This window comes from Nanorana parkeri, unplaced genomic scaffold (genome assembly GCF_000935625.1).
Source record: "Nanorana parkeri isolate BGI_ZX_2015 unplaced genomic scaffold, ASM93562v1 scaffold615, whole genome shotgun sequence".
Taxonomy (NCBI): domain Eukaryota; kingdom Metazoa; phylum Chordata; class Amphibia; order Anura; family Dicroglossidae; genus Nanorana; species Nanorana parkeri.
Window position 1 is genome coordinate 841,511 of NW_017306883.1, and position 20,415 is coordinate 861,925.

At 45.1% G+C, this 20,415-nt stretch overlaps 1 protein-coding gene across 1 annotated transcript in view; it reads left to right on the forward strand.

Annotated features, from left to right (window-relative positions):
- Positions 1-20,415, forward strand: part of LOC108792216 (GDNF family receptor alpha-4-like) — a 387,381-nt gene that overhangs the window by 289,399 nt on the left and 77,567 nt on the right. The window contains exon 2 of the mRNA XM_018562938.1: positions 478-555. Coding sequence (XP_018418440.1) covers positions 478-555 — 78 coding nt within the window. The remainder of the gene's footprint in view (positions 1-477; positions 556-20,415) is intronic.

The following is a 20,415-nucleotide window of genomic DNA, read 5'->3' on the forward strand; positions in this document are numbered from 1 at the left end:
CTTTGTTCCACAGAAAGCAGGCCTTGCAATCAACAATGGCGTTGTCAGCCTGTCTTGTGTGCTATTCCAGTTGACCATGGGCCGGCTTTCAGATCTTTCAGATAAATGCAAAGTAGGTAGAGGCAATCACAGGTCTTGCAGCAGACATAAATCAAGGCATGGCAGTGGGTTAGTGTTGTCAGCCTGCAACAGGAAGTGCTGAAAATGTCCAGGTAAGAAACTCAGATTTGCAAAAGAAAAACCGTTTTCTTAAAAAAAACAAAAAAAAAACGGTATACAGTGAGGCATGATGGCGAATATGCTAAAAAACATTGATTTTGGGTTTGCATATACTTCAACTATCCGTGGATGTAAGTGAGTGGGGTGGACAAAAGGTTGTGGAGGTGGGAGTTATTATTTCATTCCATGAATGCCTTAATACTCATTATTTCTATACATTAATAACATATATTTACGTCTGCTTTTTTTTTTCTGCAGCTTCAAGCAGCAGCCAGCGAAGCAACAGAAGGAAAGCGACGTCGGAAATCTCTGCGAGCAACAGACAAAAGACAAAAGGTTTTCCCCCAACATTCATTTTACTAATTGTGTCTTTAAGCCGCAAAGCGCTGCTTTATACTGGAAAAAAAAAAAGAAATGCGATTGTTTTCAATGAATAGGGAAATCGATGCCTTGTGTCTGAGAGGCAGGTATGCTTTTCTGTGGCCACAGACGCGAGCAGATCATTGTGTGTTTAGAATCTTGGTAAAGAATTTGCAAGTAAGAATGCGGTGACAATATGAATGGAAATTCTAATGACTTGTTTCAGCGGTCCTATTATCTCAGGCAGTGCATTAGAGTGTAATCTGTGAAACGTGTCAGGCATGGAAGCTTAGGAGCATGCCAATATATATGTTTATCATTTCCCGCTCTCCATTCTCTCCCCTCTCCATCTAGATGTCACCGGCGTAATCGGCAGTACATCCCCGGTGTCCCAGGTGACATCTATAAAAGGGCCACGCCACTGTCCCCAGCTAGGCAAACAAGCTAGTCGCTTATATTGCATATATTGCGAGGCAACCTGCAACTTCCAGATAAGGAGACGCCTTTTTAAGATAAAGTGCGCGGTGTGGACGGCAGCCCCGATGAATACTGCAAATGAAAAGCACATTCAAGCTGGAGGAATCGACTTCAATGTATATAGGAGCATTTGGCATTTGTTAAAGTTTGACTTCGGTTTGGGGAAGGTTTTAGAAGTGAATGCAGATTTTTTTTTTTGCTGGTATATTTGTTTTCCTTATTTTGGCATTCAAACTTTTATTTCAACACTTCTCCATCTTTCAGAATCCTACAGTACATTGCGCTGTCAATAATCCAGCCCCGGAAATGTTTAGCATAGGGTGTTCGGCACCCACAAAGCCAGAAAAAAAAAGTCGCTTCATGTCTTGACCCCAAACCTACACTATGGGGTCTATTCACAAAGCTGCCGAAGGATCTGGTCGTAGCTTCGGCCGATGCTTCAGCCCCAGGACCCCTTCGGTTCTGTATAACCGAAGGGGTGCTGTACGGGCTATTCCCAATAGCCCGTACAGCTCCCGATCGTGGCCGAGCCGAACGCAAGTCCCAATGCTTTTCAATAGGAAAATTCTTTTTTTTTCCCTATTCTGACATCGCTCGTGTCAGAATAAAGAAAAAAAGACACAGCCCTGTTTCACTCCTGGTTGGCCGGGAGCGGGAGGCTCCCAGAGCGCCCGGGATAATTTTTTTTTTTTACAGCAGCAGAGCCGCCGGACAATAGGAAACTATTGGGCGGAGCTAGCTGTCACTGCTAGCTCCGCACAATCGCCAAAAGTTTGTGGAAACCTGACCATGACACCTATATGAGGTTGTAGGACATCCCATTCCAAAAGCAAGGGCACAATAGGGAGTTGCTCCCCCTTTGTGTCTATAACAGCTTCCACTCTTCTGAGAAGGCTTTCCCCAAGGCTTTCTCACATTTCTGGTCATTCATTAATATGGAGTTGGCCCTCCTTTGAGGATATCACAGCCCCCACTCCTCTGGGAAGGCTTTCCTCAATACTTTCTCTAAGTTTGTGGTCATTAACATATAGTTGCCTCCCCCCACCCTCGTTGTCGTTATAAGAGCCCCTACTGTTCTGAAAAGGCTTTCTTACATTTGTAGTCATAAATATGGAGTTGCCACCCCCCCCCCCAAATTGTTTTGTCACACTTGTGGTCCCTAATATTTGGGTTAACCACCCTTTGCGGCTATAACAGTCTCCATTCTTCTGAGAAGGCTTTCCATAAGACTTTCTCACATTTGTGGTCATTATTATGGAGTTGGCCCTCCTTTGTGGATATAACAATGTCTACTCTAAAGCAGTGGTGTCAACTTACTTAATATAGGGGGCCTCAAGAGAGGCCCTTGACATCGGCGAATGGTTGCACATAATATTCAGTGAATGCAGTTCTATAGAAAGCAGTCGGGGGCTGCAGACATGGTACAAGAGCTTGTCAAAGCCTGCAGACATAATACAGAAGATGGTCAGAGACTGCATACATAATACAGAAAATGGTCAGAGACTGCAGACATTATACAGGTGAGACTGCAGACATGGTAGAGTAGATAGTTCAGAGACTGCAGACATACTGCAGGAGATGGTCAGCGACTACTGACATGGTACAGGACATGGTTAGAGACTGCAGACATAGTACAGGAGATGCTCAGAGTCTGCAGACATTCAACCAGAGATGGTCAGAGACTGCAGACATGATACAGGAGATGATCAGAGACTGCAGACATGATACAGGAGATGGCCAGAGACTGTGAACATACAATAGGAGTTGAAGAAAGTGTGAAAGAATAAACCACACCAGTTATGCTACAGAACATTTTCCTTCACTAGCTCTAGTTAGCACCGAACACAGACTCCTGTCTACATGGGCCCCAAGAGCCGCACAGTAAGTACCAAAGGGCTGGGGGCTGCAAGCTGGGAATCAGTGTACTAGAGTGTACATTGCTTCCAGTTTTTAAGATACAAAAATAAGTACCAATGGGTTAATGAAGAGAAGCAAAATAAAGTCTGAGGAATGTGAAGTACACTAAAGTAAGACTCGCTGTGTGAGGACACCTGTCTGCCACCGAATACATTAAAGCTGTTTTCTTTTTAATTCTCTTTCAGTTCTGGCAATGTGCATAAATTTACAGTACAAAAAGGTTAACGCTGATTCATAACGAGATGGGGAGAGTGCGTGGCGGATCTCAGACATCGCTGTGTTAGCACTGGCCCGGAAAGGGGTCTGAGGGCTGCAGGGTTGTCACTGCTACAAGGCAATGAATATTTAAAGGGAGAAATACTGTACACATTATATATATATATATATACACATACAGTATACTGTAGATAGATAGATAGATAGATACCGTATTTGCTGGCGTATAAGGCGTTGGGTGTATAAGACGATCCCTTAATTTTCCAGTTATTGGCTCAGCTCGGTATACTGTATGTAGCCGAAGCTACCATACATACAGTATTACCGCACATCCAGCGGGCTGACAGATTAGGGACGTTCATTTTGGGCCAGCTTGGCCCAAACGAACTAAAGGTTCGCATTGTATACCCCGCATATAAGACGACCCCCGTTTTTCGGGGGATGTTTTAAGTATAAAAAGTCATCTTATACGCCGGCAAATACGGTAGATAGATAGATAGAGATAGATAGATAGATAGATAGATAGATAGATAGATAGATAGATAGCTAGATAGATGGTCGATAGATAGCCAGATCTCATGAGATATAGGCTCCCCAAGCTTTAAATCATGCCTGGAAGCTCTGGAGCTTTATTGGCAAACAAGATTTTTTTTCTACTAAAAATAAGAATCTGGGTCATAACATAACTCAAAATACCAGCGGCAAAGGGGAGGGGCTTCTGTTTGATACAATCTTAAGCAGTTTGTCCCAGCCATCAATCAGATTCAAACCTTCGATGGCATGGAAACTTTGATGTGATTGGTGATGCTAATAGAGAGCGAGTGAGCATCTAGTAGTGGGCTTATACTGCTGTCTTATAGACCCTTTATGGTGCTGACTTCCCTTCCCAGGGATTGGCACAGCACTGTCACATGGAGTCTTGGAGAGTTCCAAGCCCTGTGTAAGCTCTGACTTGAGACTGTCTTGGGAGTGATTAGGAAATTAGCATGTATGGTTGGGGTGGAGAGTATTTCAGTGAAAATCTTACCCCTTTGTTAAAAAAATTCCCAATTTCTGTCCACCCTCTCTAGACTCCAGTGCTGTCCCCGAATTCCACCTCGGTCCAGCGCACTTTGTCATGATGACCATTTCCTGTAAACCCAGCCTGTCATTCTTAGGTCCCTCTAGAGGGTATGTCATCGCAAAGACATGCTGTATGTTCCCTTTTCCACATCACCTCATTCTCTATGCCATGCTGTATGTACTCTATTCCACACTGCCTCATTCTATATGCCATGCTGCATGTTCCCTATTCCACACCGCCTCATTCTATATGCCATGCTGCATGTTCCCTATTCCACACCGCCTCATTCTATATGCCATGCTGCATGTTCCCTATTCCACACCGCCTCATTCTATATGCCATGCTGCATGTTCCCTATTCCACACCGCCTCATTCTATATGCCATGCTGCATGTTCCCTATTCCACACCGCCTCATTCTATATGCCATGCTGCATGTTCCCTATTCCACACCGCCTCATTCTATATGCCATGCTGCATGTTCCCTATTCCACACCGCCTCATTCTATATGCCATGCTGCATGTTCCCTATTCCACACCGCCTCATTCTATATGCCATGCTGCATGTTCCCTATTCCACACCGCCTCATTCTATATGCCATGCTGCATGTTCCCTATTCCACACCGCCTCATTCTATATGCCATGCTGCATGTTCCCTATTCCACACCGCCTCATTCTATATGCCATGCTGCATGTTCCCTATTCCACACCGCCTCATTCTATATGCCATGCTGCATGTTCCCTATTCCACACCGCCTCATTCTATATGCCATGCTGCATGTTCCCTATTCCACACCGCCTCATTCTATATGCCATGCTGCATGTTCCCTATTCCACACCGCCTCATTCTATATGCCATGCTGCATGTTCCCTATTCCACACCGCCTCATTCTATATGCCATGCTGCATGTTCCCTATTCCACACCGCCTCATTCTATATGCCATGCTGCATGTTCCCTATTCCACACCGCCTCATTCTATATGCCATGCTGCATGTTCCCTATTCCACACCGCCTCATTCTATATGCCATGCTGCATGTTCCCTATTCCACACCGCCTCATTCTATATGCCATGCTGCATGTTCCCTATTCCACACCGCCTCATTCTATATGCCATGCTGTATGTTCCCTTTTCCAAATCACCTCATTCTATATGCCCTACTGTATGTTCTCTATTCCACACCGCCTCATTCTATATGCCATGCTGCATGTTCCCTATTCCACACCGCCTCATTCTATATGCCATGCTGCATGTTCCCTATTCCACACCGCCTCATTCTATATGCCATGCTGCATGTTCCCTATTCCACACCGCCTCATTCTATATGCCATGCTGCATGTTCCCTATTCCACACCGCCTCATTCTATATGCCATGCTGCATGTTCCCTATTCCACACCGCCTCATTCTATATGCCATGCTGCATGTTCCCTATTCCACACCGCCTCATTCTATATGCCATGCTGCATGTTCCCTATTCCACACCGCCTTCTTCTATATGCCATGCTGTATGTTTCCTTTTCCACACCGCCTCATTCTATATGCCATGCTGTATGTTCCCTATTCCACACCGCCTCATTCTGTATGCCATGCTGTATGTTCCCTATTCCACACCGCCTCATTCTATATGCCATGCTGTATGTGACCTATTCCACACCGCCTCATTCTATATGCCATCCTGTACGTTCCCTAGTCCACAATGCCTCCTCTATACACCTTGTAGTAAATGTGATATTCCGCACTGTCTCATTCTGTACACTGTTCTATACATTCCATACTCAGCACCAACCTTACAGGTCCAGCAGCTCTAGTGTGTATGTGGGTGTCTGGATGTGCCAGAACTGGGGTGTCAGAGGTTTGGACAATGGCACAATTTCAGTGTTTGCCATAGGTGCTTATTGCCATAGATACGCTCCTGGTTCCACTTTAAAGTGAATCTGTTTCTTTTCCCTGCATGGGTAAAGCACAGGTTGATTTTAAGGTGAACTTTCTGACTTCATCACAGTTGCAGTTTACTGGATTGGTAGCTCATAGAATGCCTTCCCTTATTTCCTGTAATTGCCCTCTAACATACAGTGCAGATCAGCATACCTGTGAACATTCCAAAATTGTAATTCATGAGATGGTGGGCGGTTGGGGTGGTGGGGTTAGCTATGATGGGTGTGTCCAAATTGTGATTTTAAAAAGTGGGAGGGGCTTAAACAATAGGTCAGAGTCTACAGAATGGTGGATAGGTGGGATCCAGGTAGACTATGCGTACAATATTCTAGTGACAGTGACAGTGCACCAGGACAAATAGAGAGGGTGAATCTTCCAGACCGGACACATAAAGCAATAAAACCTGACAGGGGTTCTAATCCCTCTACAGTAACAAAAAAAGTTTTGGCTTCAGTTGCACTTTAATAAAAAGAACAAGGAAAAGAAGAACACGCTCTAAAATCTGTAAATTCTGGTTGCTTCGGGGGACACTTCACAGAACGGCGGCTAACCAGTTATCATTGTGGGCTAATGGCGCTAGACTCCATGATATAATTGTCTAGCGCCCGTCTGATCCCGGCAGCCTGCCAGAGGGACAGAAGTGCTTTTAAAGTTCCTGTGGATTTTTTTTTTTATGAAGCAGCGAAGTATCAGGGTCACACATCCACAGTTTATCATACGGGATATCAAGTATATACTGACTGCATCTCATAAATCATGTATTCATTACCCATTACTGTGCCCACTCCGGCATGTTAATGAGAGAGGTGAGAGACAGCGGTCGCGACCGGCGGAAATTGCACGAGAACAAGTATTTAAAGAGGTTCTTCAGAAGAGAGTTAAAGTAGACGTAAACCCAATCACCAAAATCTCATAGAAGTTCTAACAAGGCAATACAATTACAAAAGTCATTTTAAATATCTTTAATACTTTTACTGCACACATGTTAAAATGCACATTCTTGGCCTGAAGATTACCTCAATCCCCCCCCCAGAATGATATATTTTCCTAAAAGCTGAGTCCCTGGAGAATAAAATGGTGGCAGCTGCAATTTTGTATGTTGTATGATGTTAGCACAACCCACATTTTTAGTAAAAATACATTGAAATACATTTTAGAGCACAGAAACACAATATATTACACATTTTTGGTGAGGTTGTGCCGAGTAAATAGATACCAAACATGTCAAGCTTTAAAACTGTTTTGCGCCTGGGAGATGGCAAATAAAATAAATTTCATAGGCAATGCATTAAAAAGCCTTTACAAGTCATCAGTTCTGAGTTAAAAGTGAATGGTGTCCCTAGAATTATTGCTTTCAATCTGGAATTTACAGTGGTACCCAATGTGTGTGCATACATGTTTGTAGGTAGGCAAACCCAATGCGCATTTGCATTTGTATGTGGGTGTACAGAGGCCAGGAACTTTTTTGTTTTTTCATTTATGTTATTTAAAGTATAATTAAACCTTCTTTTTTTTGCATATATCTACTGCTAGCAGGCAGTAGATATATGCAAATACATTAAAAAAAAAAGTTCCAAACAGGCCATTACTTACCTGTGTCACCGCTGCTCCCTCCCGTCCGAAGATCTGAAGATTCTCGAGGGGCCGTAAAGGATCATGGGGCGGGCGAATGCGCAGTAGAGAGCTTTGGCCGGGAGAAAAGGAGAGACACAGGGTAAGTCAATGCACGCAGCCCAGGACACAGAAGACACAGAAGTCAGTGTTGGGTCCAGAGCGCTGGAGGGACTTCTGAAAACTACTGGAAAGAAGAAGATGATCGGATCAAGAGGATCATTTAAGGTAAGTCCTTAAAGCAGCATTGGAGGGGAGGTGGAATGTCACTTTAACTTAATATCTCAAATCTTTAATTTTTTTTTTGCTTTACTTAAAAAAGAAAACTTTTTGGGCTTTAGTCCTCTTTTGAGTCACAAGCACAAAAAGTGCTTAGTACTTCTGCGTTGCAGCACAGGGGGTCCCCGGTTCAAATCCCATTCAGGACACTATCTGCAAGGAGTGTGCATGTTCTCCCTGTACTCTGGTTTCTTCCCATGTTCCAAAGACATGCAGGAAGGTTAATTGGCTCCTGTCCAAATTGGCCCTCCCATGTATGCATGTGAGATAGGGACCTTAGATTGTAAGCTCCTTGCGGGCAGGGACTGATGTGAATGTGCGGTATGTAAAGTACTGTGTGTATTGTTGGTTCTATATAAATACCAGTAATAAATAAATGCAATTACCCTCATGTGACCCAAAGCCAGAATCTAGTAAGCTACTGCCTGCTATTTGCTGACAGCGCAGAGCTGTGCTGCAGCCGGGAAAGATCCTGACAACATTGTCAGGATCCACCTGGCTGCCTGGTGGACAGCTAGCTCTGCCTCTCTAGATCCAGAGCTAGTTGTGCCCGCCCCCTCGACGGTCTGTCCCTCCAATGAGTGCTGGAGGAACAGATTAATGGCAGGGGGCAATCCCTGCAGGGAGCGGTAACAGAAAATCAACACTCTCTGCAGGGAGAAGACAGTGAGCTGAGCAATCAAAGGTTCATGACCGCTCAGCTCCTGAACTATAGAGCCGGCATGTGACACCTGCAGTGTTGCACACTGGCTCTAAGAATTGGGAAGAGTACATTTTACTCTTCCAATACTTCTCCTTTAACTCTTTTGCTGTCTTGGAGACACAACAGGAAGTGAGAGGAGATCTCCAAAGTGATGGGAATTGTCCACTTAGGCGGATGTCACTATAAACGATGTCTACATTGAAAGATTTCCCCTCCATTCCTGTTCTGGTTGACAGCTGTATGGATTTTCCATCATACTCCATCTCAGTGAAACAGGACCCCACAGGAAGCAAATGAAGAGAGAATACTTGGGACCTGAGCATACAATGACCAAGGCTTTCGTTAAATAATAAGAACTTTTAGACTTTTCGTTTGTCAGGGGGGTACGGCTGAGCCGTGAGCGGAGCCAACTGGCAGGAACGACAAGGAGATCCGAAATCGAGGTACAAGAGGGGAATCCAAAAGTGTACTCAAGTCCAGTCCTGGGTCGAGGCAGGCGGCTAGATGCAAAAATGGGAAAGCAGGCCAAAGGGACATTAACCTGGGAATCCAGATAAGGTGTCAGGAATGGCAGCAATTGCAAACACAAGGGGGCTGGGTGATCGCACCATAAAGGTAGACTAACTCAGCAACAAGCCAGGGCTCTGACTGGGATTTATACCCAGGGGAACCTAGGACCATCCCCCGGTTGCCGAGACGACCAGGAGGCTTCCCCATCCAGGAGACAATAGCATGAGAGAATGGGTGGACAGTACGTGCTGGGAACCTCCCCCATCGAGGCCAACAACTGACAGTACGCGCACGCAGTCTGTCCACCATGCACGCGTGCATGAGCACCTGCGACCCTAGCGCCAGGAAGAGGGAGACCCCGTGCCCTGCGCTGCATCTGGCGACCCTGGTAAGAGGTGGCACCCCTGGTACCCTGACATCGTTAGAGGTTTGAAAGGAGGGGGGGTTGAAATTATCCTGGAAATGGGCTTTAAGCTGCCAGCCCAGAATCCAGGAACCCAGTGCAAACCCCACTGCAACACTATTGAATAGAATACCAATGGGGCATCTCCAAGGTTCCTGCTCTCCCACATTCTATGGGCCATACATGGACTTTTTTCTCCGGGTTATTGTTCTCTGAGATTGCACAAAGCTGATATTACAAGTCCAGCTTCTACACAAAGGCAAGCCAGATTCGTTTTGAAAGTGCGACTATCCCCGGCAAACTTTTGCAGACGTGCAACGCGATACATTACCATTCAGCAGCGGGGAAATTGTTCGGGGACCGCGGAGGAATCTTATCGATTGATGTTAATTTAAAGAGGTTACGTAGCAATCACGCCACAATAAACAAGGTCCGACGGTAGGAGGATTAAATGAGATATCTCACAAAGCATACATGGCAAGGCTCAGGGGGAAAGGCCGGCATGGAGAGGGAGGCGGGGGGACACAGGTGGCCATGCTTCATCTCACAGCCTACGATGACACATATTGTAAGTGACACAGGCAATCCTATTATACTTTAAACGGACTTCCTTCACAGGCGCAGCTAATTCATGTCTGCTGGCCGTGATCAATATTGATCTACAGCTGTATTGCACAGGAAGATAGTAGGGCGAACTCTGGGGAAGACACGGGGCTGTGATTGACAGCTCTCGTCTTACAGACTTGAGTACACACCATTTATATTAATGCGGAGCTCGTAATAAGCCCAGCGCTAACGAGGCAACACCAACGAGCACTAAAGTATAAATCTCATCATCTATTCACAGTACAAACACAAATATTCCTTCTGTACAATTCCGGCTTTAATGATTTATTCCTCATTCTCATCAACATGCTCTATTCCTATCTCTGTGCTACTTTTATATCTTCTGATTTAGATAAAGGGTGATATGTGTCATTTTGTATTTTAATCCTTTTTCATGACCGGGGTAATTGAGGACTAGATTTAGCAATGCCAGCCTGTGCTGGTTAACTCGACAATAACTCTAATTTGCATTTCTAAATACTTTTTATAGAATGTTAAGGACATATAAGACTTTTATTTTGCACACAATCTAAATCAAAATGCTGCTCTTTTTTATTTTAGACTAGCAATACACTAAAACTAAAAAACTAATTCTATATTTTTTTTAATTTAATTAATTAATTAATATTTTTTATTATTATTATTATACAGGATTTATATAGCGCCAACAGTTTGCGCAGCGCTTTACAATATAAAGAAGACATTACAATTACAGTACAATTCAAGACATGGTGGTAAGGAGGGCCCGGCCCGGAGAGGGCTTACAATCTAAAGGGAGGGGCAAGTGGTACATGAGGAGGTAGCTGTGTGGGGATGAATTGTTTGAGAACGTGATGGTTGAGTGGTTAGGATGAGGTGGGATAGGCTTCCCGGCAAAGGTGAGTCTTAAGGGAACGCCTAAAGGCAGTCAGAGTGGGAGATAGACGGACCGGTTGGGTAAGGAGTTCCAAAGAATGGGGGATACTCTAGAGTAGTCCTGGAGGCGAGCATGGGAGGAGTTGACGAGGGAGCTGGAAAGCAGGAGGTCTTGGGAGGAGCAGAGGGGAGGGTTAGGGTGATACTTTGAGATCAGGTTGGAGATGTAACCTGGGGCTGAGTTGTGGACGGCTTTGTAAGTGATTGTTAATATTTTGAATTTTATCCTTTGGGCGATTGGCCCAAAGGCCAATTGGAAGCCAGTGGAGGGATTGGCATAGGGGGGTGGGGGATGGGAGCCAGTGGAGGGATTGGCAGAGAGGGGTTGCAGATACTGACTGGTTGGTCAGGTGAATGAGTCTAGCAGCTGCATTCATGATAGACTGAAGGGGGGGGTAGTCTGTTTAGTGGAAGGCCAATGAGGAGGGAGTTACAATAGTCGAGACGAGAGATAACAAGGGAGTGTATGAGCAGCTTTGTGTTTTCATTGGTAATGTAACTGTTTCTGACAATCACACTATTAAATAAATGGCACTGTAGATCTTAGTGTAGCCTGAAGATGTCAGTGTTCATCTGCAGGCTGAAGGCTGATTTTGTCAATGAAGCCTCCAGCCTGCATTTGCTCACCAGGTAAACAAAATCTTATGATCTGATTGGATCCCGATCCTCAGTGTGGACAGGAGTTGTCAGTGACAGTGGGATTGAGCACCACCATCAGTGCAAAGTGTCAGCTGGTGGCTCTTACAAGGGGGATCTTTACTAACCCCTCCCTAGCACAGGACATCATGGTAGGGAATGTTCATAAACAGAGTGCGTACAGAAAAAAAACATAAAATAATAAAGAAAAGGCATGGGGATATAAGTTTGCCTTACTACCGTCAATAAGAATTGCAGATGATTACATTTTGTTTGAACCGTATGAGGTTTTAACTCTTTTTAATAATGTAAGTGTATCTGACAATTACACTGTTAAAAAGATGCCACTGAAGACCTCACTGCAGCCTAAAAGTGTTCATATTCAGGTTGAAGGATTTTTTTTGTCAGTGAAGCCTCCAGCCTGCATATGCTCACTGTGTCAGCATGAACTCATGATCAGGAACCCCTCTGATTGCAACCTGTTCCTCAGTGTGGACCAGAGCTGTCAATGGCAGCCGGGATTGAGAACCAACAGCTGCACAATGTGTCAGCTGGCTGGTTCTTGGGAGGAGATAAATATCAAAATGCCTTGATGGCTGGGTGTTAGTCTGGAAGGGTGGGTGTTCCTAGGTAGGCTGTTTTCTTGTATGCAGATCAGCCTAGGTAACACCCACATGTGATGCTGAGCCTCTATGATTGAAAGAACTGAAATCCAATTAAGGGAAGGGGTGGGCCAGGGACAGTTCAGCTATGGAGGAAAGAACTAGATGATACTGGATGAGGAATGTGAGCTGTATCTAACTTTCTGCTGCTTTTAATGGACATTGTGAGATGCTCACAGTGTGCAGTGAAATCAGAGGAAGCCATTTCAGTACAAAAGAGGAGCCGGTACAAGTGTACTTGTATACTATTGATTGTAGTATCCACTATACCCTCTAGTGTCTAATTCAGAAATATATATCCCATTTACAGTTTTGACCCCCAGCAGCTCTTGAAAAAAAAAAAACGCTCCAGCTGCTATACTCAACTTCCTCTTCGGCCTAAAGACTTACACGCTCCCTGGCAAAGAATACCTAATGTCATTCGGGCCGGCGTTGACAGGTTTTAGTTCACTTGAAGTGGGTTTTCCATTCCCATAGAAGCCTATGAAAATGCAAAACCAAGTTGAAACGGGTCAAATGCAGGTCAAAAGGTAACCTGTAGGTCAAAAGGGGCCTGTCAGTGAATTCTTAATGATCTCAGAAGCATCTCAAACTTATGACAAACCAATGTCAGCACAAGCCCAAAGTCTGTTGACTCAGGTCCTTCAGACCACTTCCTATAATATCCTTCAATCCACTTCCTAGGAGGGCCTTCAGCCCACTTCCTATGAAGCCATGTAGCCAACTTTTTATAAGATCCTTCACCCACTTCCTATTAGGCCATTCAAGGCACTTTTGTTGAGGTCTTTCAACACACTACTTATGAAGCCCTTTAACCAACTTTCTATAGGGTCCGTCAACCCACTTCCTCTGAGGTCCTTCAACCCACTTCCAATGAGGCTTTTAACCTATTTACTATGAGGCCCTTTATCCAACTAGTGGCCTATGAGCCTAGGTCATCATGGCTTAACTTCCACCCTGGACTCACAGGGGAATGCTTTGGAGAAAACCATTTCAGGGGCATATCCAGAGTATGGTACATATGGCACATTCCCTGGGCACCACTTGAATGGGAGAGGGCGCCGCTCCGTGGGTCAGCAAAAGCTGACTTTTTTCTCTCCCCACCCCTCTCCCATACACATCTTTCCACCCCTCTCTCAGCAACCAGGGATGCTCTGGCCGGTGTCCTGCCCAGCTCCTGGCAACCAGTGATGTCACTGGTTGCCAGGAGCTGGGTGGGATGCTGGTCAGTGCATCCCAGGTTGCCAAGAGCTGGGCAGGGAGATGTGTAAGAGCCGTACACATCTCTCATCCTGGCTCTTAGCAACCAGAGTGGATGGGGAGATGTGTATGTGGGCAGGACCCCAGCCAGTGCATCCCAGGTTTCTAAGTGACGGGCAGAGAGATGTGTATAACCCTTACGTCACGGATTGCCAGAAGCTGGGTGGGACACCAAGGGTACAGTTAGTTCTAGATGTGCCTCTTTGCCATTCTCTGCAGCATTATGATTCACTGACTGCTGAAGGAAGATAAGTGTGAATAGGACTTGTGACATTACCAGAGTTGACCGAAGACACCAGCATAAAGTTTTTATTTATTTTACAAAAGGGTCAGGGGGTGCTCCAATGGGAAGGGGGGGGGGGTGAGAGGGAAATCCTGAGGCCGGAGTTAGACTTGAAAACAATGCACAAAATAGGAACAAGTAGGTGTGTAAAATGTGAAAGTCACATACAAATTACTATAAGATTGATGCTGCTTCATTAACTCAAAATATGTGCTTGCTGAAACTACACAGTATTCTCTATTTAACCTTAGGGGTCAGGCTTGGCTGATTAGAGAGAACACGGCTCTGCTATAAAATCAGGATAGAATTAAAAATCACCCGATATTCAGGAAGGAGGGAAAACCGGCTGTTTTGCTCTATAGTGGGAGTGAACTGGTTGCACCGCCAGGCTAGTGTGAAGAGACTGTAAGGGATATGTGTCCGCCACTTTAATAGAAAGGACACATTCCTCGTGTCACTGGTACTTTTCAGCGAATAATATGTTTTTGTTTTACCCTGTACTTACTCCAGCAATGCAACGTCTGCCAGCGTCCATCTTCGCCCAGTCTTCTTCTGGGTTCAGGATCTTCTGCGATCTTGATTGGGAATGTATAATTTTGGAGCATATGGCGAAATTATTCACGGAGCTGCTCAGTGTTGCAGCCATGGTTCAACAGGCGAACGGAAGCGCCACTACCTGGCGCAATAAATGTGGCGAGGCTTGGTGGACCAAGCCTCACCACATTTATTGCGCCAGGTAGTGGCGCTTCCGTTCTCCAATTTTTGTTTCCTTTAGTACAGTTGTTGGACACCACGGTCCGAACGCACACCCGCAGAGCAAAAAAGACGCTCCCATTATTCTACAAAATTAAAAACCCCCAAACCACACCCCCTCGCCCCCCCTTTCAAACTCTCTCCTTAAAAATTCCTCCACGCTCCATTCACGAACGTGGTACCCACCAAGTACCACCTCTCATCCCACCTTTTTCGAGCGCCACACATGGGGTAAAAAATCTTTGAACTTTTCATGGTTCATCAGGCGCCTCCACAGCACCCAGCCACATCTTTAAAGGGACAGTGTTACCAGATGCCAGTGCACCATTTGTCCATGTGACATTGAGCCCCCTATGTACTTACCAAGCTTCTTCAGTTTCTGACCACTGTTGCCTCTCCCTGGTCCACGTAGCATATAGCTGCTATCGTGACCACTGGCTTTCCTGGTATGCTCCAACCATTGCTCTTGACCGCTGGCTACCTTGGTTTGTTCCGTCTGTTGCCCCTGGCCGCTGGCATGACTCCAGCTATGCTCCACCTGTCGCTTTTGTCATCTGACATCATTCCTGTTACAACTGACCTGATGCTCCTGGCCCTTTGTGCCCTGGAACGCTCTGTATGCCACACTTCTTCTTCAAGCCTTTGCAGCAGGGCACATCAGACCCTCTCCCCCTGCTGTAATCCCACCAGCTCCTATGTATCCTCACTAGGGGCATGACCGTTCCCATAGGTGATCCTATTGCATATTCCTGCTATGTATTTGGGGATGTGACATGACCGTGGGACGTACCTGTCACAGTTCAGTTTCAGAGTTGCAGCTGAGCTATCACTTGTAGTTCTACAAGTATGTGCAGACTTATTACCCCTGCATTGCATGTTTGTGCTGTTGCTGGTAGTCCTCCAGGCATGTGCTCTGTTCCTAACTTGCTCTTGCACTAGTCTTGCAACTTTAGGCATGGGCCAACCTCTCCTGCTGATTCTTATGCAGCTTCTCAGCCAATCAGTCCGATCAGCTTATGACCAATCCTCTTGTTCCTCCCTCTTGCTTACCCTATTTAAACCCAGTGCAGCTGAAAGCTCACTGCCTGAGCAACACCTTCCTAAGCTAGATGCTGAGCCCCCTGTTTGCTGTTGAAGCTGAATTTTATTTGAAGTTTATCCATGTACCGACCTTTGGTTTATCCCTGGAAATCCTTGTCTTCAGTCTGACCCTATCTTTCAGCGTGTCCCTGGAAATCCTAGTCTTCAGCCTGTCCCTGACCTTTGATTTGCCTCCCGTATCTATGTCTGCAGCCTGTCCGGAATTCTGGCCTCATCAACCTTCTTCAGCTGCTAGCTGAGTTGGGTGAACCTGGGGGCTGTAACATCTCCATCTTCAGGAGCTCTGGGGAAGACCAGCTGGCCCTTAGACCCTGCGCCCTGGGGATCCCACGCTACCTACTCAGCATTGCAGCACGCTGCCTAGTCCGTGAACTTTTTGCGGAGTCTGACTTGCTTCATTCAGCTGCACAGCTCCTGTCCCTGCTAGAACTTCAGCTCTGGGGGTTGTCATCTTAGACTGCTTGCACCCTTTGATCTAGGACTAGGTGCCCCTGTAAGTGTAAACAGGATCCACATTTTAAATTCCAGATCACATCTGTGGGTCCTGATCATGGCAGTACCTGAGTCCACCGTTCCTTAAACTCTGCTCCTTGGCCAACCAAGTCATAGTCAGGGTAGAGTCTAGTTCGCTCCAGAATGCTCAGTTTTTGGCAGTCTCACAGTTGGCTTTCTTTCTTAAAAAAAACACAGCCTGAGTAGAAAAGCCTGTCACCTTTCAGCAGCTGCAGACTGGGACCCTTGCTCTCTGTGGGGAAGCAGTGGTCTCTTTGCAGAGGTGGGACACACCCTCTACGGAGTCTGATCTAGTTAGTCATGCTCCCCGCTGATTGGAGAGGTCTAGCTTTTACCCAGCATGAGGTATATCAGACCTTTGCAGAGAGACTACTGCTTTCCCACAGAGAGTAGGGATCCTTGTCTACAGCATGCTGGCAGGACACAAACTTTTCTACTCAGACTGTGGCTGATTTTTTAAAGAAGACAAACTAAGAATTTTTGTTTTGATGCATCTGGAATGTTTTTAGCTAATTAAACTTAAAGTCCAATTGATCTTTAATGGAGTCCACAGTTAAAATTACTTTTTTATTAAAGCGAGGAGGTTGGATTTCAATCATCATCTATGTCCCAGTTGGCGCATTTTCTCCTTGGGACGATGCCTATCCAGTGAAATCTGGATATCATACAATTATATTCAAAGCAGACCATCCCACTCAGCAGTCACTATAAAAAAAGGCCAACATGGCCCACATCAGTATCTACAGCTGAGAATCAGGTAAGGATCTCCAGTAAAGTTGCTACAATTCTTCCAATGAATGTATAAGTTAACCTGGATGGCTTTTTTTCCCTCGACAATGCTGGAGTTTTTCTTTAAAAGTTTTCTCCGAGATTTTCAGCTAATGTCAAGCAAAAGTAGCACAATATCTCAGCAGGATTTTCAAAGTAATGCCATTAGCTTTCTCTTTCCTTTACTGCGAGTGTGCGTGCAAATTCTCCAGCCTTGTGCCAGGCAGGCTGACATGGAGCCTTTCATTCCTGTACGCAATACAATTACCTCTGTGCGAGGGCACTTCTTGCTGAGCCGTGTTACCACATCACAGGCGAAGCTCACATCGCCAGCCTCGCCGCAGAACAATGAAAGAGAGGAGTCGGGTCAGAGATCTCTGTGTTTGATCTAGGTAAGCAAGTCTCGGCTAGAGAGCCAGGCCGGATAACATGAGAAGACTCTTATTCTTTTATTGACAATGGGATTCTGCGGACTCTGCATAGGAAGAGCGCATGGCATCTCGCAATTAGTATGCTATTATGAGATTAACACGCTCTTACTGCTGGGGATGAAAGCCATGGGTGACGGCGGAGAGATAAGTCATTGTGCGTGACCGTGGAAGGGACAGCAGTTTGAAATCTCCTTAAGATACATAAATAAGTGATGGCTACACTTTTGATTCAGACTGTCAAGTTTTATATGAAGTATATACACTGCCTGGCCAAAAAAACTCACCACCTGGATTTAGCTCATCCACTGGATAATTACTAGATCCAGCAAAGTTATGTGCCCAAAAAATGAGGTCAGCTACCTACCTGACTATACTGAATGATCAGGTTTTTCCATCAATGGATTTTTTCTTCCCTCATGGCACATTGGGCATTTTCCAAGATGACAATGCCAGGATTCATGGGACTCATATTGTGAAAGAGTGGTTCAGGGAGCATGAGACATCATTTTCACGAGTGGATTGGCCACCACAGAGTCCAAACCTTAAAGGAGAACTATGAGGTGAGTGCTTTTCACTCACCTCATAGTTCTAGCCGACCTGTGACAATGAGACTGTCACTGGTCGGCTCAGTAGATCAAATGTAAATAAATGTTGTAACATTGCATAAGCTTCTCGATATGATGTCATGGCGAATGTGTGCCATAATTAAAGCTAAAGGCGGTCCAATGAAATATTAGAGTGTGTGACTTTTTTTTGGCCAGGCAGTGTATAAATATACATAAATACAGTATGTGTTTAAAAAAACTTGAGCGGCGGTCACCTTGAACAAACTTGAACAGGTTTATTACAAAAAAGCAGTGAATGAGAAGGAGGGTGAGGAATATTCAGGAAACAAAGCTAGGCAGTCTCAAACTCCAGGATGAATTCTAATCCCTTCAAAATGTTTTCTTTGTTCCTACAAACTATGCTAACCTGTAGCAACTCACGGATCTTTGGCTCCTTGGGTATCTTGGCAGCTTTACCTAAGTCAGTAAAGCCTTGCTGTGTTAGCTTCTTCCTCAGCCAATCATTCATTCGTCCTCTTGCAGTCGCCTTATAGAAGAGAAAGGTCCAACACACAACCTCATGAACCCAGAAGGCACAGAACTCAGAACACCATTCCTGGATATGGATATACTTTAAATAAAAAGGGTTGTCCACAACATTTAGCACCCCCCCAGCTCACACCACTAGGATAGCTCCTCAAACATTGACTGGGGCATGATTAAAGGATGCTTAACAGAAGCAAGTAATACACTGAGCATAGGAACACTCACAAATGAAGGAACATTTAGGCTGTCTTCAGATCACCAAAATATAAATGCAATATCTGCAAACTTAGCATATCCACCCAACACTGGAGGAACATGAAGAGTGAGAGGACCTGCTATGCAACATGACCAGACCAAAAACTGTTGAGAAAAAGATATACATAAGGAATGTTTTTAAACACTTGCTGTCCGGGGCATTTTCTTACTATTTACGCACACATGATAAAATGGCTAGAAAACAGCTTCGAACCCCCAAACAATTATATATGTTCTGAAAGCAGAGGCCCTGTAGAATAAATGTAGTTGCAATGTTTTTATGTTGCACGTTTTTTGCGCAAATGTTTATCAAACCGGTATTTTTGGGAAAAAAATAAACTAAATTAAAATTTAGTGCACAGAAACATAACATAATACCCAATTATTTGGTAAAATATGAAAGACGGGGTCACGCCGGGTAAATACTTGCAAAACAGTAAAATGGTCACCCGCACTCCAGGTTTTCTTCAAAACGAAATCCTTTTATTCATTCTCACAGGTTATATCACCATGCGTGGCCGGGTAAATAGACACCTAACATGCCAAGCCTTAAAATTGCGTTCTCCCGTGAAGGCGCAAAAAAGTCAATACCCCAAATTTCCCATAGGGAACAATTTAAATGCCTTTACCGCTCATCAGGTCAGTGCTAACAGTTATTGATGACCCCAGAATTATTGCTCTCACTCCGACGTTCGCGGCGATATGTAGCATGTGTAGCGCAATTGTTGTTTTCGCACATAGGCGCACCGACGAGTGTCTGTGTGTGTATGTGCGTGCACGTGGGGAGTAGGGGATTATTTTTTTTTTAAATGTTTGGATTTTTTTTTTTTTTAAAGTTACTTTCCTTTTTATAATTTGTAAACACTTTTTTTTTTTTTTTTTTTACATTAACCTTATTGCTATCATAATAGGGGGCTAACAAGCACCCTATGTAAGAGCAGATAGGGTGTGACAGGTAAGGTAGGTTGTGACCCCTAATGTCACCTAGGGACCCCAAAAAAGCTGAGGAAGCAGAGATCTGCTTCCCCAGCTTTATCTCCTGGCTCTAAGAGCCGGAGACTGTAACGAGTGACACCGGAAGTATTGTAATACACATCACTTCCGGGTCCAGTGATCAGAGGAGAGATCAGCGGCTGGAAGCTGCTGAATTTCTCTCCGTCATTGCGGTGAGACCCGCCGGGCCGCTCCCAGGCGCCACAGGGGACATCGGTGCCTGGGGAAGCCAACGGCAGCCGTGGTGGTGGGGGCGAGGGCGCCTCACGGTACAAACGATCCGGCGGCTGTAAAGACACCGGATCACTTGTACATTAACAGCAATCATTTGCTGTTAAAAGCGGTACCAAGAACATGGCTGCTGCGGAAGCCGCGTTCTTGTTTTAACCACTTCTGCGGGCCGCTATCTATAGACATATTGCCGGAAGTGGTTAATTAAATCAATGTGTTGTCA